This window comes from Cornus florida, unplaced genomic scaffold, assembly GCF_030987335.1.
Source record: "Cornus florida cultivar Cherokee Brave unplaced genomic scaffold, ASM3098733v1 CherokeeBrave_3.0.0_Hap2_Chr09, whole genome shotgun sequence".
NCBI lineage: Eukaryota > Viridiplantae > Streptophyta > Magnoliopsida > Cornales > Cornaceae > Cornus > Cornus florida.
This window is the reverse complement of record NW_026775579.1, coordinates 61,366,794-61,389,929: the sequence shown is the minus strand read 5'-3', so window position 1 is coordinate 61,389,929 and position 23,136 is coordinate 61,366,794. Positions and strand designations below refer to the sequence as shown.

The 23,136-nt window shown below is 40.0% G+C and overlaps 1 protein-coding gene across 5 annotated transcripts; it reads left to right on the top strand.

Moving 5' to 3' along the window:
- The first annotated feature begins 1,350 nt into the window (after positions 1–1,350).
- LOC132274079 (uncharacterized) lies at positions 1,351–22,922 on the top strand. 5 transcript variants are annotated; one of them, XM_059775241.1, is made up of 11 exons: positions 1,351–1,490; positions 1,594–1,806; positions 3,044–3,139; positions 3,480–3,568; positions 3,685–3,813; positions 6,936–7,056; positions 7,539–7,620; positions 7,730–7,839; positions 19,217–19,368; positions 21,673–21,768; positions 22,445–22,922. In XM_059775241.1, exons 1-11 carry the CDS (start codon positions 1,410–1,412, stop codon positions 22,710–22,712), a joined length of 1,437 nt encoding a protein of 478 aa, XP_059631224.1. In that variant the 5' UTR covers positions 1,351–1,409; the 3' UTR covers positions 22,713–22,922. The 5 variants fall into 5 exon arrangements, with proteins under 5 accessions (XP_059631224.1, XP_059631223.1, XP_059631221.1 ...); XM_059775240.1 differs by having other exon boundaries at positions 21,685–21,769; positions 22,456–22,606; XM_059775238.1 differs by having other exon boundaries at positions 21,673–21,769; positions 22,456–22,606.
- Positions 22,923–23,136: the final 214 nt, after the last annotated feature.

Here is a 23,136-nt window from a genome sequence, read left to right as displayed (position 1 = left end):
ATGGAAAATACTTCCCCAGCAATAAAAGAATGACACGCGAGTATGAGAGGGGACCACCATATATATATATATATGAAGACTATTCAACTTCTAACTTGGGCTAATATGAATAGTGGGCCAGGTTAACCAAGTACAGTGGGCTAGACTCATTAAGAATGCCCGAGCAAATAGGACTTCAAGCCCAATTACTAATATACATTATAAACTCATTTTTTGTAATAGTTTTATTAAAAAAAGGATTACTATACAAGGAAACTAGAGGAAGGATTACTATCCAAAGAAACTGAATCATGTAAATCAGGTGAGGGACAAGCACTGCCAGTCCTAAAAGGACTCAACCATTTAAGATTTATTATAAATAGATGCCAAGACCTCGAATAAAAGATATACATAATCAATAAAAGCTTAAGCTTTGAGTTATTAGTTCTTTTTATTTGTTAATATGCAGCAATTAGAAGCCTAGCCTATTAGGTTTCATATCTTAAACTATCCAGAGGAGTTCTTGTCTAAAAAACAGGACCACAAAAAATTGCCTTCATACAAGAAAAAGAAAATATTAAGTGTCGTCAACTAGTGAAGTCTTAATTACTTGAATTTTCTTTTATTTTTTATTTAAAATATATGGAAATGTTTTAAGTAGTATTTCAGATTGAGTTAGGGCACTTAATTGAATAATCATTTAATATATCTAAAATTAAGTACTGAATTGAGTATTTCAAATCATTTAACATTATCTAAAATTACTCTTTAAGAAGTTTTCTGAATATTTCTTAGGTGTAGTATTAATTTTAAAATTTATTTTTATATGGTAAATAAAATATCAATTTCATCATGTAAATTTTCATAACAACAAAATTTATAAAACATTAATATAAATAATAATAATATAATAAAATAGATTATTGCACTCCACAGTTGTTCAAAGTCCACCTTTGAGGGATGATTATGTCATTTCTTTGATTAAAAAAAAAAAAAAATTATAGTGGAATGTGAAATATTTTTGGGTAGTGTCACTAGTGTTAGTATAACTTCCGTAATAATAAAAATAAATAAAATTACAAACAAAATAACTGTTCAAATAAAAAAATAAAAAACTACTTTAATATAGTATGATTTCCTTTTTGAAAAAAACCTTTCATCCAATTGAATCAAAACTTATGTTCAGATTTCTAATAATTATCGTATTAGACTGATCCATTTTTCGGGTGATTTAACAACAATTGGACCGGATCTATTTATTTTCGAATTGGGCTTGGTTTTGGGCTAAACCTTTATAGTTCTTATTTCATCGGCCCAACACCAATTACCGATCTGAACGAACACAACGTTTATCACACAGTATACAATCAAAAAACTGAAAAAATTGTTCGATTTGTTGTTGTAAAGACTGATTGCTGAGAGAATCAATAATGGTGAAAGCTGTGATCGGAGAAGAAACCCAACTCAAATTGGCCGAAGATCGCCTCAGCCAATCCGCTGTCCCCTCTCAGGTCTCTCTCTCCTCTCTCTCTCTGTATATGTAATTGTATACACTCATACATGTATGTTATTGATAATTGGGGATTCTAAAATGAGCGTTTTATTCTGACACAGGTGGGTCTTGTAATAGGGAAGCTTAGTTCGTCGTTGGACCGGGGTTTTGTGTTCGATTTGATTCCAACACCTCCAAACGATGCTGGTGAGCCAGCTTGTTCAATTTTGGAGAGTGTCAGAGATGACAAGAGAAAGGGAACGAAAGCAAAATCTGCTGCCGAATCTTCATCGTTGGTCATCGACAAAGATTGGGTCGTCGAACACGCTCGTCAGGTCTAATCTCTTCTATATATTTATATATACATACATATATATAATTACATTCGCAGAAACACACAAATTGTAGTTTACATTTGTATCTCAGTTAAATTTGTGTATATAATTGAAATTCTGAATCCAGTGTATATACACACGTAATTTCTAAAAGAAAAGAAAAAGAAATGTATCTTCTATTGTTCATTAGGCAATTTATAATTTATTTTGAAATTTTAAATAAGGGGTAATCTGTTTTTCATACTTATTTTTTTGAACGACCCTCACCCTTAAGCATGCTTAACTCCGGAGTTTTGATAGGTTAACGGCTTTAAAATGCGATGTGTAGGATGATGAACCTACATATAGCACTTCATTCTTCCACACCCGTGGGAATTGTGAGCACATGTGGTTCACACTAGAGGCTTGTCTCTCACAGGCCTGCTCCCGCCCACCGAGCCTCACAATTTTTTTTTTTCTTTCTATTTTCGTATTGCTTTCTATTCCATTATACACAATTGTGTTCATAATAGGAAGGACGTGTCTAAATCTGTTGAACATTTCAAATGGCTTCAATCACCTGATTTTGTGAGGATCAAAGCTGTTTATTTGCATTGAATTTGCTGTCTATGTCATTTGTAAGGTTGTAACTGAGCTGAGCTGAGTAGTCGGTTGCTGAGCTTGGGTAAAATAGTTAACGAGCTTCAGATTATGATCAAGCGTGTCTTGTTCATCTCAGTGATGATCTTGAGTGAGTCTCTAACCAATCTGATGTCAAGCCAAACTCAAGTGCTTATTAAGCTGAGTTTGGTTTGAGCATTTTAAATTAATGAGTTCGAGACTATGATTAAGATTGCCCCAGTTATCTCATGAGTTCATTTCAAACGAGAACTAAGATTATTGCAAGCAAGCTCGAGCAGCTGCTTTCTTTCACAGTTCTACGTATCTGCCCGAGAAGGAGAAAAAATAAAAAATAAAAAGAAAATCAGAAGGTATTTTACTTGTAATATGGGCTTTTATTGGGTGTTTTAGTATGTTACTAATAATGTGCCATCCGTCCATTGTCTTTATACCTACTTAAAGTGATTATTTAAGTTTGGTGCTTGTGTTATCTTTAACTTACATTACATGTTGATGTTATTGTTCTATAATTTTTCAATATTGCCATCTTATGTAGCATTCAGTTGTACAAATATGGTCCGAATTTAAGTTCGTACTCAGAATTTAGCAGTTTCATAATTTGATTATGTATGTTCAGGTCTCGAGAATGCTATTAGGTGGCATGAAGGTGGTCGGCATCTATATATGGGTCAACGAAAGCACATTCAAGAATTCTACCCCAATACTCTGCCAGGTGTTATATTCACTATAAATGGATTACGTTTGTGTCTTTGTGTCTCTTGCTTTAATTTGAATGTGAACAAAACTAAATAATTCACTTCTCCAAATTTAGGCCAGTCCAGGTCTGGCCTGTCTCAAGTTCATGTAGTCTCTGTTCTTATTAAGTGCTGAGAAATGGAAACCTACATGTGACTAAAATGATAATCACATTATTGGCTCTTTCTTAATTGGTGTAGAACTTTTGCTTTAATTAGCACTCATGGGAACTCAATATGCCTCCAACTTGGGTGAAATTTCTGCGTTTATTTATAAATACTGAGCAGATCTATTGTCAATTGTAATTGTTCTTGCAGGCTGTGAAAGGAGTTGCAGAAGCAGCACCCTTACTCCAGACGGATGGGGATGAGAGACTGCTTATTCACATTAGTTATAGTCCAAGGAGGTGACTATTGAAGTTCATTTTCATTTTCATTTTCATCCAAATGAATTCCTTCTATTAAAACATTGATAAAATAATAATAATAATAATAATAAGTAATTAATTAATTAATTGTGTAGATGGACATGCCGAAATTGCACACTGGCTTCAAATATTACATCAAGCAATCTACACCCTTGTGATTTCAAAATGGGACGGGTCTTAAATTCCCTTCAAAAGTTTAGTTGCACGTACAACTTTGATATGAGGTAACTGTTGTATTTGCATTTACATTGGAAAACTCTTTATTTTTTTTCCTTATAATTGGAAAGCTCCTTATAATTTTTAAATCATGACATTGTTCATCATATATAGCAACTTGATGAGTTTGTTTGCTTTGGTTCTCTGTGGCCTTTGTTTTACTTTTGTTAGTTGTCTAAGGGATGTCATAACCAAGATACATACCAATGGGATGGAAAACAAAATATATCTTTTGCGTATCCACCCAGTTTGTCAACCTTTTGGGAAATGATACAAAAAAAACCAAGATATGTTTTCAGATACCGCTATACAATTAAAACCCGTCTTTGCTACAAGGTTATATATGAGAGAGAGAGAGAGAGAGAGAGAGAGAGAGAGAGAGACAGAGAGAGAGTTCTGTTGTTTGTACCAAGTATCAAGTTGTAATATGAGTTATCTAATTAATTAATTTGATAAATCTTGAACTTAGTTGTATTTTAATTACATAATGAATGGGGAGGCTATCTTATTTAGAAAATTATATATAGGGTACACATGAAATACTAAGTGAGAACATGGGTTAACTTTGTTTTGAGCCAAATCTTACAACTTTGAAAATAGTGAAGCGGTGTGCCTAGGTTCAATTTCGGCAACACTGCCTTTTAGACATTAATACTTTGTTTTTTAGGTGCAATCAAATTACTATCAAGTAGAAACACTATATGATAATGGTACAAAATAGATGATTCTGAAATTCATGAATGATAATTTAGAAGGGGAGCATCTAGGGGTGACAATTTGTGTTGGCCAGTCATAATCGTGTCCTGTCGTGTCGACCTTATAGTATTCTGTTATAGAGGTTATCTAACCCGTTTTAATAATCATGTCAGGAACTCTTGATACAAATACGACTCCTTTTAATAAATTAGTCGTGTAACTCACAACATGACATGACCTATTTAATAACCTATTTAACCCGTTTAAATTAAATGAGTCATCTAACTCGTTTATTAACCTTTTTATTAAGTATAAATGCAAATATAATGGAAAAATTATATAATGGATGACTAACTACAAAAAACGAGGACAATTTAGACAATGCAATACACATATTGTGTTTATATTGAAATAACACAAATGTACATAGTAATCGGGTTAAAATAGATTACGATTTATTCGTGTCAAAAAAACACAATTAATTAAATGAGTTTAATTAGGTTAAACAAGTTGAGCCCCAAACACGAACACGACACAATTAATTAAGCGGGTTAAATGAATTGATACGACACAATAAGGTCAACCCAAACCCGCTAACTTTCTGTCGTGTTCGCGGGTCGTGTCGAATTTTGCCAACCCTAGGAGCACCTTTCAATTTGAAGGCAATCAAAAGTTGGCAGCTTTTGCATTCTAATTATTTTTAGTTTCAAGTATATTGCGGTCTATTAGTATGCGCTTGTTTAAATCAATTGTCATGGCTTGCGCAGACCAGGCATCACTTTATCCTCTAGTAAACCTGATTTAACTACGTAGGTGTCTGAACAATAAAGATTCCCTCACTTGACTTATGATACATTTCAAAAACCAACATTTTCCCCCCTAGTTGAGACACCAACCAATTTACCTTACGGGGAACTTTAACCCTTGGCTTTCTACTAAAGAAGGTGTGGAGGTACTACTTGGCTTAGGGGTGGCAATTGGATGGGTTTTGGGCTGGTCATGAACGGGTCAATAACCCCTTATCAGCCCATTCATAGTGGGTCATAATTGGGTTGGGTGTTAAATGGGTAAGTGAACCCACACCCAACCCAATAACCCAAACATTTTTAGACACAAATTGTCTTGAGTTATTTTTATTGTTGAATATAAAAATAAAAATAAAAATTTGTTCTTACATTAATTTTTTGATTTCAAGCGTTACAATTTTTTTTTTTCTTTTTTTATTTTATTTTGGGAAAAGTCACTATACAACTTACTCAACAATATTAATTATATATATATATATATATATATGTAGAAAAAGAGTTTTGAGCAGAAATTTTAATTAATTGTTGGTCATTTATTTTCATACAATAAAACAAAAGTTTTTGTTTTTTTTTGGCCTGCCAAGAATAAAAGAAAACAAGAAACTAAGAAAAATCAAAATCAATGCTGAAGTAAGCCAAGTTCCCCAAAAGTCTCACATAAGATCAGTACACTGAGTCCTCAAAGCCCATTGGCTGAGAGAGAGAGTTATCACAGGAAAAAAAAAAAAAACAGACTGGAGATAGAACGGAGGGGAGGGAAGAGAGAGAAAAAAGGGGGAAGAAATGAGAAAACAGAGAAGAGAGAGGAACGGAGGAGAGAGAAAAAAAGGAAAAGTGAAAGAATACTGAGGAGAGAAAAAAATGGTAAAAAAAAAAAAAAGAAAGCATAGAGGAGAGAGAAAATGGATGAGAGGGAAGAGAGAAACGTAGGAGAGAGAAAAAAGGGCAAAGATGAGAGAAAATAGAGGAGAGGAAAAAAAGAGGAGAAAAAAAAAAAAATGAATACTAGGAGAGAAAAAAAAGTTTTGTTTGAGCGGGTTAAGATGGGTACCCACTCTTTATCCACCATCGACCCTTGATTGTAATGGGTACCCACTTTTTACCCATTACTGACCCACTCACTTAAATTTGGGTGCCCAAATGATTTAATTTTAGTGTACGGGTTTGGGCATAAATTGTCACCCCTAACTAGGCTAGAACCGTTGGCAGCAACCAACAATTTCATCTTTCCCCCTTGGAATTCTATTAACTCCACAAGCAACTGAAGCTATCTAGTTATCTGTTTAATGTCCCAAGTTTACCCACAAAATAATTCATATAAGTTCCTTAGGGCTTCATATTTCTCCTGCCTGAGTTCATTTTTTCCCCCAAAGAATCTTGCATTGTTATAAATGCGATAGGCAACACACAAATTATTTTAATTAACCACTGCATCTTGCTACTTACTATATGTTTACCAAAAGATGCTAATGACTATTTCCTTGTTTAGCTTGAAGCAAAGTATCCACTTGGAACCAAAAAAAATTTCTAGTTCTTTTGGTCTCTGAATATTTTTTAAGCCACCAATTCTAGCACTGAGAAGCTATTTGAGGTTGTTGTGTCTCATGGGTCAACCTATCTCTTCCCAGATTGCCAATATGCAGTGAGAATGCATCAAATATCAGAAGATTGGTTGACATACTTCGCCATGGAATCTCAAGTCATGCTAAAGAGCTTAAAGGTGCAAAGGCTTTAATTGATGGAAAGTTGGTAAACATGCCACTTTGGGAGCAATGTTATTGATTGCTAAATATTTTTTCCTTCTACACCCTGGATGTATTTGTGAATTTATTTTCCTGACATTAGTTCTTCTATAATTTTGAGAAAGCTCTGTCAAACAAAATTTGTATGTGTTTCAACTGAACAAACTTTTTACTGAAATTATTACGTCGCCACTGACCTCTCCTGTATTTATAGTTTTACCAATTTTTCACCAAAAAACATGTTTTCTACTCGAGTAACTTGTCAGATCAAGCTAATTACCCCACAATACCTTAAGCATTTAAGTGTCTTATTAATTAAATTAATTTCCATTAATTAAACCAAAAATAAACCTAAAGTATCACACTAACCATTATCTCCTTTTTTTGCATGCAGCAGAAATAATGTTCAACTACTATATTACTGTTCTTTTAGTGGACTATCTCTCATATCAGCTTTGCTTAAATATATAGTCTTCCACTCTCTTTTAGGTGCTTGAGGATGAACAGTTATTAGATGGTTTGCATGAAGTTGAATTTCTTCTACCTTTCATGCAAGATGCATCTATGGAAGGTGCGTCCTGACTTTTTATTTTTGGATTAGGTTATTCCTTGCTATGAGCATAATTAGTTATTTATTCTAACATTTTATTTGTTTGTTTATTTAACCATTTTATGTAAAGCATGCAGCCAAAAGGAGGTCCTTGGTGTTCTCATCCTTAGTGGCTCCGTGTGTTCTTTTGCATATTTAAATTCAAAAGAACCATTTTCACAGGCTTTGGCTGATATAAAGGTATTATATAACTTATAGTTTTGGCACCATTCTTGATTTTCAATTGAACACTTATTTTTGCTTTTATATTTAGTGGTAACTTAAATTTGCATTGTGTAGTTTGGTTTCTTGAATAATATTTGTACCTCTATATGATATATCATAACTCTGCTCTGTGTTACATGGACACTCCTATTCCCCTAAATGTTCCTGTGTTGACACAACGTATGAGATATGTGTACGACATGCATACCCAAACCGACATATGTGTATGAGATATGGAATCCTCCTCTTTCCATTATATTCCTTTTAATTTAAATTATTATTAAATCTATTTTAAAATAATAATAGTAATACAATTAATTTAAATTATTATTAAATTATAATAGTATCAATAGTTACACTTTTATGTAACATATTATATTTTTAATTGACTAAGACGTGTTCACATAACCTGCATCCAAGTTTTGGACATATTTCAAGTGGAGTTCCAGGCTTCCTGTATCCTAAGATTTGGGATCCAAGTCAGTCCGACACTTGGATACATACCCTCATCCTGTACTTTTAAGTGCATGAAGTACCCGTGTTGTGACACTTGGGCATGGGTATGGAATATGAGTCTAACATGTCAGGTCAGGTATTACGCTTCTTTTGTTACGTCATTGCTTAAAAATGAGTCAAGTGCCCAAATAGAACACTTTATGTTACACAAAAATGGACCATTTACCCTGGCCAAGAGAAAAAATATTAAAAATATACCATATCCCTGTGTCCACTTTGGGATTTGATAAATCGGATGCTTAGACACGTACCTCCATCTGAGTTACATTTGCGTAACATAATTTCATAAAAAGATTCCTTTATCCTTGGAGTACAGATTGATATTTGTTATTATAGGAGATTTATTGATTCCTTACCATCAAATGTCTTGCATTGCTTATACAATGCCATATCTTTGAGGGAAAATGCCAGCCTTTGATTTTTTCCTTCAAAAATTTAGAAATGTTTTGAATGTTGTTTTGCATTACTCTTGAATAATCTTTTCTCCTTTGCAATTGAGGAGGCCGGAAGTGACATGGGCCAGATATGACCCGCGAACATGGCATCCGGTCCGAGCAGATGGGTCAAGCCCATAGAGAAATACTGCCATATGGGCCGAACGCGAATAGCCCATCAAAGATGACCAAAACTCACAGAGGAACGGGCCCAGATCTAGCAGTCCATTAGTGTTTGTAAGTATCTATAAATATGAGAAGTAATGGATAGAGAAAGGGGGAATTCTGTTGAAGTGTAAAAGTTCTAGAGAGAGAAAGAAAATATGAATTTCTTGCATCTTCAATTGGCGCCGTCTGTGGGAATCGTTGAAGATTGATTGATCATTTATCAATATCGCGTGGATTCAGACCAATTCGTGGAGACGAAACTCGATCTTTGGGAGTTGGATCCAGATCTGAGCGATTGTGACCTATTCTGGGGGAATTTTAGTTCCTGTTGCTTTGGCGGAAGTGGCTTCAGATCTACGCAACAACGAGTTGTTCGATTGTGGCCGGATCTGACGGATTTAGAATTCAGACAATTCAGATCTCGTCAACCGCAAGCATAATTCGGAGAATTCGAAACCAGATCTGAAAAATTCGCACTCACGAAGCTCAGATCTACTCACGAACTTGAGATTAATGCCTTTACTCCGTTCAGGAATAATGATAGGTGAAAGCTCCAATCCGATGGAGGCTGTCCAGCAAACGAAGCTTGAGGAGTTGATGAACTTGATCGAAGCTCTCAAAAAAGAGAATGCAGAATTGAAAGCTGGAATGCAACATCAGCAAATACCCGCGGTTCCGCGTCCACTTCCGGCCGGTGAAGGAGGTATTCAATCTAATATCGCACGTCAAGGCGAGCAGGACGAGAACAATCAGTCAGCTCTCCACCGTGATGAAAGAAGGATGGACGATTTGCCGCTAAATGTTCGTCGAGTTGAGGATCACGAAGGATCGACTCACGTTGATCCGTGACATGAGCAGATCAGACAGAACGAAGCCATGACCTTCGATCCGCATCGGGAAAGGTTCAACCGAGAGGAAGTGATAGAGGTTGATCGCCGCCGAGTTGTATCGCCTTGGCAAAGAGAGCTCATTGAGGAACGGTCGTTCGATCCGTCTTACCGGCCCTCCATAGCTACAATCACTCATCGCGGTTCGGAGAGCAGATCTGTAGCTCATAGAGCTACCGCTGGGCTCTAGAGAGAGAATGAAGCACTCCGATCCGCGGCTCGGACGGTTGATTCACCATTCACTGACGAGATCCTGAATGCTCCGCATCCAAGGAAGTTTGCTATGCCAGTCTTTATTCTCTTTGATGGAACAACCGATCTGATCGATCATGTGTACCATATCCAGTTGAAGATGGCCCTGAATACGGAGAACGACTCTTTAATGTGCAAATGTTTCCCTACAAGTCTAGCCGGACCAGTGGTTCAAGAACTTGCCTAGGAGCTCCATTGATAGCTTCCGAAACCTGTGCGATCGGTTCATAAGCCAGTACTATGGGAACAAGCGTCCGTCGAAGGACATCTCGAGCCTATTCACAATGAAACAGCACAAAGATGAACGTCTCCAGGCTTTTCTCACCAGGTTTAATCTCACTAAGAGTATGGTGATCGAATGCCACCCTTCTACAGCGGTTCAAGCCTTCAAGTTAGCCATGACACGTGGCACTCCGTTCCATACCAGTCTGGTAGTGAACACACCGACGACTATGGATGAACTCAATGAAAGAGCCGATGGCTTTGTGCGCCTAGAAGAAGAGGAGGCAGCCAATGCTCGGACAGCGTCGGTCGTGTCGACCAAGGAAAAGTCCAAGGCAAAGATCAGGCAGAAGCAGGCTCAGCCGTAACGTCAGACCTCCTGGAAGGCAGAAAAGAGGTCCAGGGAGGAAGAGCTGATCACTCCGCTGAAGGTCACTCTGGCGAGACTATATCAGGAGAACAAAGATAAGTTTCATCCACCACTGCCAATTAGGCAACCCCTCGAACAGAGGGATCAGACTAAACATTGTGCTTTCCATTCCGATTTCGGTCATCAGACTAACGAATGTAGGAATTTGAGAAGGCAAGTGGAGATGTTGATAGCTAGAGGGGAGTTTGCGAGTTATGTTCAAGGCTCGGCGATAGAGCAGAATCGACTGATGGAGCAAGTAAAAAGGAGTCAGAAACAAAGCTCCCACAATTCACAGCCAGTTCGTATAATCAATGCTATCCACGGTCGACCCGAGCCCAACGAAGATTCAGATGAGCTACTCCGGACGCGCCTACGGCAGGCGCAGATGAAGAAAAGGGTCAGCAGTGTGAATACTTTGCACCAACAGATCACATCGATACAGATAAAGTTCGACAGGACAGACCTGCAGCGTGTTCAAGTCCCCTATGAAGACCCGTTGGTAGTCAGCTTGACAGTGGCGGACTGCCTGGTGCGCAGAGTTCTGATCGATCCCGGAAGTAGTGCGAATGTCATGCCGAGGGACACGTTTGATCGGCTCGAGATTAAACCAGAGAGGCTCAAGCCCACTGGAAATCCCCTGTTAGGATTTGATGGCAAGAGGGTGGAGCCCATCGGAATGGTGGAAGTAGAAGTTCAAGCTGCAGAACGAGCTCTTATGGAAACTTTTGTGGTTGTGGAGATTCACCCCTCGTACAATCTCCTGATGGGAAGAGGATGGATTCACAGAGTCCAAGGTGTACCCTCAACTCTGCATCAGGTCATGAGGTGCCTCGGACCCGATGGAAATAAGGTGATAGACATTCGTGGGGATCAGGTTGCGGCCAAAGAGTGTTATTCCGTCACACTAAAATATGCTGGGAAAGGGAAGGCGCCTGTCCGTTCGGCGAGCCCCAAATAGCAATTACAGGAACCTCCGCCCAAGCAGAATAGGGTGGAGGAGTCAGTTGACTTGACCGAAGAGCCCCTTCTGGATGTGCAGATCGGTCAGTCTAAGCCAGAGCAAACTACCAGAGTAGGAGTAAGACTGACCAGGGAAGAGCAGCAGGAGCTAATTGACTTCTTGTCTCACAATGCCGATGTATTTGCATGGAGTCACCTAGACATGCCTGGAATTAATCCCTCCGTATCCTGTCATTCCTTGAATGTCAATCCCAATTTCAAACCAGTAAAGCAGAAGCAACGAAGATTTGCTCCAGAACGTAACCAAATCATAGCCGAGGAAGTTGATAGGCTGCTCGATGCGGGATTCATCAGAGAAGTGCACTATCCTGATTGGTTGTCCAACGTCGTTGTCGTGCAGAAGAAGAATGGGAAATGGCGAGTATGCATTGATTTCACCAATTTGAACAAAGCCTGTCCGAAGGATAGCTTCCCGCTGCCAAAGATTGATCAAATGGTGGATGCCACCACCGGGTATGAGCGTTTAACCTTTCTGGACGCTTATTCAGGTTATAATCAGATCCCTATGGACCTGGCAGATGAAGAAAAAACTTCTTTTGTAACCGAGCGAGGGACATACTGCTACAAAGTTATGCCTTTCGGACTGAAGAACGCGGGAGCAACTTATCAAAGACTTGTTAGCAAAATTTTCAAGGATCAAATAGGAAAGATTGTGGAAGCCTATATTGATGACATGGTGGTAAAGAGTAGGAAGAAGGATGATCATCTGAAACATCTGCAAGATGTATTTGATGTGCTGAGGCGATATGGGATGAGGCTCAATCCAACCAAGTGCTCGTTCGGTGTGAGTTCCGGTCAGTTTTTGGGACACGTGGTCAACCGCAGAGGCATCGAAGTTAGCCCCGCTCAAGCAGAGGCTTTGATTAAGAATGCCGAGCCAAAGACGATCAGAGAGGTGCAAGCCCTCACAGGACGAATAGCTGCATTAAGTTGATTCATTTCTAAGTTGTCAGACCACTGCAAGCCGTTCTTTGACACGATCTGGAGTCATGGAAGATAGGTCTGGGGGGATGAACAACGACAAGCATTGACCCATTTGAAGGAATATATGCAGAATCCACCAGTCCTGTCAGCCCCGGATCCAGAAGAAAAATTATATCTATATCTTGGAGTATCTAGTGTTGCGACAAGTGCCGTTCTGATTCGTTGCAAGGAAGGGGTGCAACACCCGGTATTTTATGTCAATAAGACAATGACCAAGGCAGAACGAAGGTACTCGAAGGCCGAACGGGTGATACTTTCACTCGTAAACGCAAAAAGAAAGTTGAGGCATTATTTCGAATCCCACCCTATAGCTGTTCTAACAACTTTTCCAATCAGAGTGCTTATGCACAAGCCAGAACTCTCGGGCAGAATGACAAAGTGGGCCATAGAGTTAAGCTCATTTGACATAACGTATGAGCCGAGAACAGCTGTCAAAGGACAAGCGGTAGCCGATTTCCTGCTAGAATGTGACTCTGAGGATACGGAAGAAGACCTTAGATGCGGCTCTTGGAAACTTTATGTGGATGGCTCCTCTAACCAGATGGGGGCAGGAATTGGGGTTAAACTGCAAACCCCAGAGGGTACTTCTTTGAGTCAAGCACTCAGACTTGAGTTCCGAGCCACCAATAATGAAGCGGAATACGAGGCGTTGCTGAATGGGTTAAAGTTGGCCAGAGAGTTACAGGTCAGAAGTTTGACTGTTTATAGTGACTCATAGTTGATTGTTCGGCACGTAAATGGTGAGTACGCGACCAAGAATGACACGATGGAGGCATATCGTTCTGCCGTTCTGCATAAAGCCAAGGACTTTGCAAAGATTGAATTCATACAGTTACCGAGGGAACAGAACGCAGATGCGGACCGGTTAGCATGTAGTGCTTCGAGTTCTGGCGAGACATTGGCGAGGGTGATTCCAATAGGAATACTGACCCAGCCATCTATTTTTGAAGAACCTTTGGACTCTGACCCTTGGCAAGTCAATGTCATACCGTATGAACCGAGTTTGATTGACCCCATCATCACTTATATTCGAGATGGCGTTTTGCCTATACAAAGGGATGAAGCTAGGAAAATCAAAAAGAATGCTGCAAAATACGCCATCGTGCAAAACCAGCTGTACAGAAGGTCCTACTCTGGCCCATACTTGAAGTGTGTCACCCTCACAGAGGCTCAGCAGGTGTTGCGAGCTATTCATGAAGGCGTATGTGGCAATCATTCTGGGGGAAGATCGTTAGCGCACAAAGCAATGACACAAGGGTATTTCTGGCCGAACATGTCAAGAGATGCGGAGGAGTTCTCTCGAAGGTGCGATAAATGCCAACGGTATGGACCATTAATCCACCAACCACCTGAGGAATTGCACGTAATGGCCTCGCCATGGCCTTTCGCGCAATGGGGGATGGATGTGGTCGGTCCTCTGCCAACTGCAAGAGCTCAGAACAAGTATGTGCTACTGGCCACGGATTACTTCACTAAGTGGGTGGAAGCAGAACCATATCCAAGCGTGACTCAGACTCATGTGAGACGATTTATCTGGAGCCATATTATCTGCCGTTTCGGCGTTCCAAGGTCAATAATCATGGATAATGGCACGAACCTCGACAGCAAGCAAGTAAGAGAGCTGCTGGAGGAGTATGGAATTAATCAGAAGTTAGCTGCAGTAAGTCATCCCCAGGCCAATGGACAAGCAGAAATTACAAACAGAACAATTTTCGCCTGCATTAAGAAGAAGCTGGAGGACCATAAAGGGAAGTGGTTGGATGAGCTCCCGAACGTCCTATGGGCTTACAAAACCACTCCAAGGCGGCCGACTGGGGAGAGCCCGTTTGCAATGGCGTATGGTACCGAGGCGGTTATACCGGTTGAGCACTTGGTCCCAACTATCAGAAGCTTAGCATGGAGTCGAAATCAGAACGACAGAATGTTAAGATTGAACCTCGATATGATAGACGAAAAGAGGGACGCTGCAGCAATAAGGTTAGCATCATACCAACAAGTATTGGCGAATAGTCACAACAAAAGAGTGAAACACAGAGATTTTGCCCCTGGCGATCTGGTTCTGAAAAGAAAGGTGGGGATAGTCAAAAAAATGATGCTACCCTGGGAAGGCCCATACAGAATTGCAGAAGTCATAGGGAAGGGGGCATATACATTAGAGACCATGGCGTGAAGGTTGGTCAGCAAGCCCTGGAATGCTACGTCTCTGAAGAGGTACTATCAATAAAAGCTAAGTTTCAGTTTTATTGGATGTTGTTTGTTTTCAATCAAGTACGTATGAATGTGCAAATTCCTGAGATTTATAAAAATAGCTTTCCTTTTCAAAGGGTTTTAAAAAATGAAAAGCCAAGTGGCAAGTGGCATTCTAGCTGAGCGCCAGGCACTTAAACAAGATAAGTGGCAGCTGGCACCATAAGCCGAACGCCAGACACTTGCTAAAAAATGAAAAGCCAAGTGGCAAGTGGCATTCTAGCCGAGCGCCAGGCACTTAAGCAAGATAAGTGGCAGCTGGCACCATAAGCCGAACGCCAGGCACTTGCTAAAAAATGAAAAACCAAGTGGCAAGTGGCATTCTAGCCGAGCGCCAGGCACTTAAGCAAGATAAGTGGCAGCTGGCACCATAAGCCGAACGCCAGACACTTGCTAAAAAATGAAAAGCCAAGTGGCAAGTGGCATTTTAGCCGAGCGCCAAGCACTTAAGCAGGATAAGTGGCAGCTGGCAACATAAGCCGAATGCCAGACACTTGCTAAAAAATGAAAAGCCAAGTGGCAAGTGGCACTCTAGCCGAGCGCCAGGCACTTAAGCAAGATAAGTGGCAGCTGGCACCATAAGCCGAACGCTAAGCACTTGCTAAAAAATGAAAAGCCAAGTGGCAAGTGGCATTCTAGCCGAGCGCCAGGCACTTAAGCAAGATAAGTGGCAGCTGGCACCATAAACCGAACGCCAGACACTTGCTAAAAAATGAAAAGCCAAGTGGCAAGTGGCATTCTAGCCGAGCGCCAGGCACTTAAGCAAGATAAGTGGCAGCTGGCACCATAAGCCGAACGCCAGGCACTTGCTAAAAAATGAAAAGCCAAGTGGCAGGTGGCATTCTAGCCGAGCGCCAGGCACTTAAGCAAGATAAGTGGCAGCTGGCACCATAAGCCGAACGCCAGGCACTTGCTAAAAAATGAAAAGCCAAGTGGCAGGTGGCATTCTAGCCGAGCGCCAGGCACTTAAGCAAGATAAGTGGCAGCTGGCACCATAAGCCGAACGCCAGACACTTGCTAAAAAACACGCACACGACAAAGTTAATATGAAAAAATATTGAAAGTGGGTTTGAACAGAGCGTAGCACAAAAAAAAAAAAGAGGAGAAGAAGAAAAAAAAGAAAAAAGAGTTTTATCATCTCATTCATAATAAGCATTGAGGTTACAAAAAGTGAAGCATTCAAGTCACATAACTACAAAAGAGTATGGAATCGAAGAATCTGGAAGAGCCCTAGCTAGCTGCCTCAGTACCGACAGCCTCCTGGTTGTGCTGATCCACCTCCTCGTTCCCGTCAGCCATCTCACCCTCACGAGGTGGGGAATCGAGATGAATAACAGAGTCGTTCTGCTGGGGCCCAACGTCAGCAGTGACTATGGGAGATACCACAGTTGACGAAGGAAGAGCGATTAGAGGCTGAACGGTAGGAGGAGCTGTAGTGATCCTGGAGGAAGCAATCTCCTGACATTCATCAAATATGTGCTCGGCTTCGGTAGGTTCTGGGTCAACATAGACCCCCAGAGGGTCAATCCCTAGATCCTTATCAATTTCATCCGGAGTTGAGCTGGTCTGGCCCTCAGCCGGAACTCGGTCGGAGAAACCATCTCGGAATCCCTGAGCATATCTAAGAGCTCCAACTCTTGAGAACCGAGCATGAAGAGCCAGCATTCCACCATTCACTCTGCTAATGGTATCAATCAGAGCGTTGCGCTCGTCCAAAGCTCTTTTCTCAAAAGCCATCCGAGCAGACTGCTCGTCAGCCAGAAGGCGCTGGAGCTCTGCCTTTTCATCTCTGATTGAATCACGTTCAGTCTGCCAGACACTCTTCTCAAGCTGGAGGGCATCCTTTTCATCTTGAAGAGAGTCGGTTTCCTTCTTCAGAGCATCTCTTTCTTTTTCGGTTTCTTCAAGTCGAGCCAATATCTCGGTGTTCTTGCTGGCAAGAAGGTCGTTTTCCTTATTAGCCACATCCAGGCTATCAGAGAACTTACGGGCCCTGGCGTTCCCCATTTCCACCTGTTTCTGCATAGCCATCATACCGAACAAAGTCTGCATAGATATGCATGGATACTGGTTAAACCGATCGCCTGGTCGGACGAAGGCAAGAGCAAATAGTATGAGAGGATTCATGAGTTAGAAAATAAAAGTCACCTCCATGGCAGATTGGGGAAAGCGGCTAAACACATCCTTTTGTGACAGACCCTTCGCCGCCTCAAGGTCTTTTGGAGTCCACATGCTCCTATAATACGCCATGGCGGTCTGGCCATCCTTCAACATGGACTCGTTCGGCTTCACGAACGTCCCATCTGTTCGGGTGTATCGAGGAGCCCATGGTGGTAAAACAGGAATAGAGGCAGAAGCTGAAGCAGAAGCAGAGGCACCAGCTGCAACAGGCCCGGAGGGGGCAGGAGCTCTGATTGGGCGATGCAAGAGAGCGCTCGGCCCAGAGACTCGGGTCCTTCTTGTAAGAGATTCCTCCTCAAGGTTGACTCCACCGTCAGGATGAGGTCTTTTGCCTCGTTCTTTGTCCCGAGCACCCCCAGCGGCAGCAGGGGTAGTAGTGATCTGTGGAGATGTGCTCGGGTTGGTAGCAGGGGTGCTGACAACAGGATCAATAGCCACTGTACTCGGGATGGTGTCAGAGATGGTGGCTGAAGAAGAGGCTGATGCAGGAGAGGAGGTTGCTCCAGCAGTAGAAGTGGCTGGGGGAGGATTTTTCCTCCTACCAAAGGAAGGAATCTGAAGCCTGCTCATTGTATAGCCGAGGGATGAGAGCGCTAGAAGGTTGTCTGAAGTGAGGAGGTCTGAGCAAGAAGGAATATCGTTCAGAACGTATTTCTTCAAGTAATTACTCCTATCCCTGCAAACACTGTAGCTCAAGTCATCACAAGGTATGCCTAAGGAGTGACATAAGAAAGTACAAAAGCGAGGAACACATGTTTCGCAGGGACAATCGTTTTTATGAGATTTGAATTTCTTATACGAGGAGACAGAACAGACACCAAAGGCGCTCGGGATTGGGTAATCCTCTGCAGCCGGCGAAGACCAGGCCCCACTAACACCCACAATGTTATCCCTCCAACCCTTTTCAGATTTGATTGTATCCGTACATATGGACATCTTGTCGATAGGGTAGAGGTGGTAGAATGGCTCGTCAGTTCGGATTTTACTGACCTTATAGCAAAGAAGAAGATCTATGAGGTCAAGATCCAGACCTCTGTCACGAATCAACAGTAACATAACGGATATGATTCTAAAGAAATTGGGGTTTACCTGCAGGGGGGATACCCAGTCTATTGAAAACATAGTTAAAGAAGGGATGCAGAGGGAACCTAACGACATTCAGTTGAAGGTTAGTAAATAAAACCTCGCCGGGAAGAAGGCTGACACCGGTCATAATATTAACATCCTTAGGGCAAACCCTAACTTGGATGTTGTCAGGAAGTCTAAGTCTCATACGAAGAACATCTAGATCTACAACCATGGTGGAAGCGATTGAAGGATCTAAAAGAGTAAAAAGAAGTCTGCCGAAAGTAAAAAGGAACAAGACTAACCTCTGGGGTAGAAAGCAACAAAGAGCACTGCAAGATCGCTGGAAGAATGACTCTTGAAGAATTTCACCGGATGAAATTTAGCACTCTTCTAAAAAGATGAGCGAGAGATTTGACTGATGATGGAGAGAGATGGAGACGGTAAAAAGGCATGAAGTGGCATTCTAGAGCCTTATAAAGGCGAAGTGGACCCGAGGGCCGAAGCGTCAAGGAGGCGAGAAGTTTATCGAACCCCGGAACATTGATTCCGGATCCGACCGTCCGTTCCCCCATAAGGGTTTCTCGAGCCGTCAACATCATGATGAGACGCCTTTGATAATTACCCCCTTATTAAACAAGGAGTAATTATGGGGGCAGTTGAGGAGGCCAGAAGTGACATGGGCCGGATATGACCCGCGAACATGGCATCCGGTCCGAGCAGATGGGTCAAGCCCATAGAGAAATACTGCCATATGGGCCGAACGCGAATAGCCCATCAAAGATGACCAAAACTCACAGAGGAACGAGCCCAGATCTAGCAGTCCATTAGTGTTTGTAAGTATCTATAAATATGAGAAGTAATGGATAGAGAAAGGGGGGATTCTGTTGAAGTGTAAGGGTTCTAGAGAGAGAAAGAAAAAATGAATTTCTTGCGTCTTCAGCAATCATGAACTTACTTTTTAGGGGGACATCATCATGAGCCTGCAAAGTAGATTAGCTGTCATCTGTGATGAGGCGGATGGAGAATCAGATACTATTGTTGATGGTGGCGAGGAAGCAAGCAATGAGATATCAGCTGGGAAACCTATTCCCCAACTCGACCTGCAATTGTTGAGGTGTGGTAGCTCCTCCAACATTTGTATGCTGTTGTTTTTGAATAGATTTAAATACAAGAACTTGCGTATTGTTGTTTATGTATCACATTTTCTCTATAGTTAGTTTTTCTTCAATCATAAATTAATAACATCGGACCTTTGAGCCTATGAAGCATGGACGCAGGTACAAATTCTTAAAGACGGGATAGGCTGCAATATATGTGTGTGTATAAAAACAAATAATATGTAGTTCTGTACAAATTTGAAGTAATAATGTTAACTACATATATTATGACTAACATTCATTTATAAACAGAAATGGAGGCAAGCTAGAGGTATCCTTTGTGACAAACGAATACCAAATATATTAAAAGGAAAATTCTATAGAAAGGTTATTAGGCCAGCAATATCGTACAGAGCAGAGTGTTGGGCGTTGAAAAAGACAAATACAACGCATTTATGTAGTGGAAATGAGGACGATACGTTGGATGATAGGAATCACTAAAAGAAATAAGGTAAATAATGAACATGCGAGGGGAACATTAGGTATAGCGCCTATAAATGATTGAATTAGGAAAAGTAGACTTAGGTGGTATGGTCATATTCAACGTAGACCCAATGATGCAGCTATTAAAAGAGGAAGAGTAGTTTGTTTAGAAGGTAAGCGACAAAGAGGCCGACCAAAGCTTAAGCAGGATGAAGGCTTGAATTAATTACAAACGACTTAAAAAACTTAAATTTAAGAGAAGACATGGTGCATAATAGGAAAGAATGGAAAAAGAGAATTCATGTGGCCGATCCCATTCACGTGGGATATAGGCAAGGATGAAGATGATGATGATGATTCATTTATAAAATAAAAAATAAAAACGACGGACAAGTATTTTATGCATGTTTCAAATAATTTATCTTTCTGGCTTATAATATTAGTAATTACATACTTGTCAAAAAAAAATATTAGTTATTACATGAAAAAGCTTGATAGTTTTGTTGCATGGACATGAATTTTGGACTACATTAGACATGGTATATCATGCTTTTCTTGACAATTATACTATGATATCATAATACAAAGGCTGCATTTTAATGTTCAAGATGCATGTATTGGATGTGCTCAAAACAGAAAATTTTATTTCAAATTATGAATACACTTGGAAAGTACAGAGTGATTGATAATCTTTTATGAAATAAATTAACAGAATATGAAGCATATATAGAGAGTGACTGATAATCTTTTGTGAAATAAATTCACAGTTGATGGAACAAAATAAAAGCTAATAATCAAATAAATTAAGAAGAGTAGGAGAGGTTTTATTCCATTTAATAAGATTCTTGCGAACGCATGCTGTTGATAGTTCATCAATATTTAATTCTGGATAAAATATGTGATTATTCCATTAAATGCATTTGGTTATACAATTTGGATATAATTTTAAAGAATAAGTTTCTCTTAAAGTGGAGTTTACTTTTAAGTGATGGAAACATCACAACATTACACACTTTCAAACAGGTATTAAAGGACTTTTCTATTTTCATTCAACACTTGAAGTTCATTCCTACAGATTTTCAGTGCTTATTTAAGTTCATCAAACAACATTGGAAAACAAAGACACGGTGGTTGAAAATTCTCTGATATTTGATGAAGATTTTTTTTGGAGTTGTTAAATTACTAGTGTGGCTAGTGAAATAGACCCAATCGAGTGCTTAGAGCGGATGCCATGGAGCTTATTTTCTGTCTATTATTCTTGTTCAATTACCATCATATCCTTAAGCTACCATGCCTAACAAAGGAAAATGAAACTTGCAAAAGGTCCCAAAACATGCCGAAACACCCTGAAACGCCTGCAACAATACAAAAGTCCGGAAGTTTTTCTAAAATGAAATAAGTGTAGTTTGTCGTTTTTTATTTAGTAAAATGAAACGTTTTGGCCTACTTCACCCAACACGAGATGGATTTTATAAATATAGCTGTGTAGGACACATTTAAGTTGTTACTATTGTTACACTTTGCCATAGGTTACAGCATTTATAAACCTGCTGTAGTTGTGTAGGAAACATGTATTCTGCAACAAGGTGTATGCATTATAAATGTACTGTAAGTTGCTATTTTTCAATTCAACTCCACCTTCGCCTGCATTTTTAGCTTCTTCGTCCTGGATAGTTGCTGGGTGTTGTTTTCTCTTAAATGCAATTCAAAGTTGAAATCCAAAACATTGCACATAGCTGATGGTTATTATCATTATTGTTAGATATATATTCCTTGGTTTCTGTTGCTGAACTTGAGTTATTAACTGACAGATTACTAGTTTATGCATTTGCTAACAGAGAGAATTGCAGTCTTTCATTTCCTCGTAGAGTCTTTGTTCCTTGGTTGGCGGGTACATATATCTGTGATTACTTGCAGCCATCTGAGACACTTGAGGTTTGTAATCACAACTTAATGAGCAAAACATCTTGTCATCTGCTTTATAGGAATGGAACATTAGAAGCTAAACATTATTGCATGCTGTTCTTGTAGACTTTATAAAGCTAGTTGAAGGAATGAATAGTCCATTACACTTGAGCAAACATATCATTAGTAATTTATTTTTACCATCATATATGGTATGCTCATTGTTCTGTACCTTCTATCAGCACTAGAAAGTACATGGCAGAAATTAATGGATATGTTTCATGCCTTTTCCACCCCAGATTACACACTAGTATTTTGATTGATCTCATTCAACAACGATCACACTTGTTTATAATAGTAATAATGACAGTGATCATTTATCAGCCTTTCTGACCACCATTGGCGTTAATTGTTGCGACTTCTGTAAAGTTGCAACTTTCCCCTCCTTTTAGAGTTAAAGGTATTAGAATTGTATGGTTACTGTGACCTCACAGAGCTAGCTTTTAACTTTTTAAGTAACCAAAAAAGAATGTAGTAATTAAATCTATTTTTTCCTCCTGGGCTAGTAAATTAAATCTTATTTTGTAAAATATTTGACTTGCCTTTCAGGATGAATAAATTATAATTGGACTCCCATCATTAATGTAGTTGTTCTGAGAATAATAGCATTTATTTTATCGCTGATTTTGCATCTTATGTGCACCGGGTTCTCAAAGATCACTGTGTTGAGTTGATGGCCATGGAAGCTACGACAGATGCTTCAACAATCCTGGAACCAGAAATAGTAGCCCGCACTTTGTCCGCCGAATCCTTTTGGGATTTGGCAGTTCCCTTCTCCTCAACATCTAGTCGGGATTGCTCGACTTCAAAGAAGAGCATAACTGATACAAGCAAGGGAAGTGAGAGGAAGTCTATGAAGTCCCCTGATTTTAATATCATGGCTGCCATTGTAACTCTTATCCTTTCTATTTAATAGGATGGGTGCTGTTTGTAGTTAGGGCATCATAGTTTACAAGTAGGATGGGTGCTGTTTGTAGTTAGGGCATCATAGTTTACAAGTGAAGATTCATCTGGGAGTTTGTTTAGTTCTTCAATTATTATTATTATTATTTTCTATAAGCTCATGTATGTGTACATTTCACACTGTTAATAAGATTAATATAAAAACAATTCCTTACTTCCTCTGAACACTGAACTCTTGGCAACCACACGATCAGACCCTTCCAGTTCTTCACATTTAACCAATTTATATAGGTGCTTTTGGTGATGCCTGTGAAATTTGTGATTGTGTTGAGACCAGTTTGATTCAAATGCACTACATGACAGCCTACAGCTATACGCATGCATTTACTGATTCACTCTATATATTTCCTAATTGATAAACACGCACACATGCC

Coding starts and splice junctions, on each gene's coding strand:
- LOC132274079 (XM_059775241.1), top strand. CDS start 1,410: ATGGTGAAAGCTGTGATCGGAGAAGAAACCCAACTCAAATTGGCCGAA. Junction 7,840..19,216: donor AGGCTTTGGCTGATATAAAG/GTATTATATAAC, acceptor CTTACTTTTTAG/GGGGACATCATCATGAGCCT. Junction 21,769..22,444: donor CAGCCATCTGAGACACTTGA/GGTTTGTAATCA, acceptor TTATGTGCACCG/GGTTCTCAAAGATCACTGTG.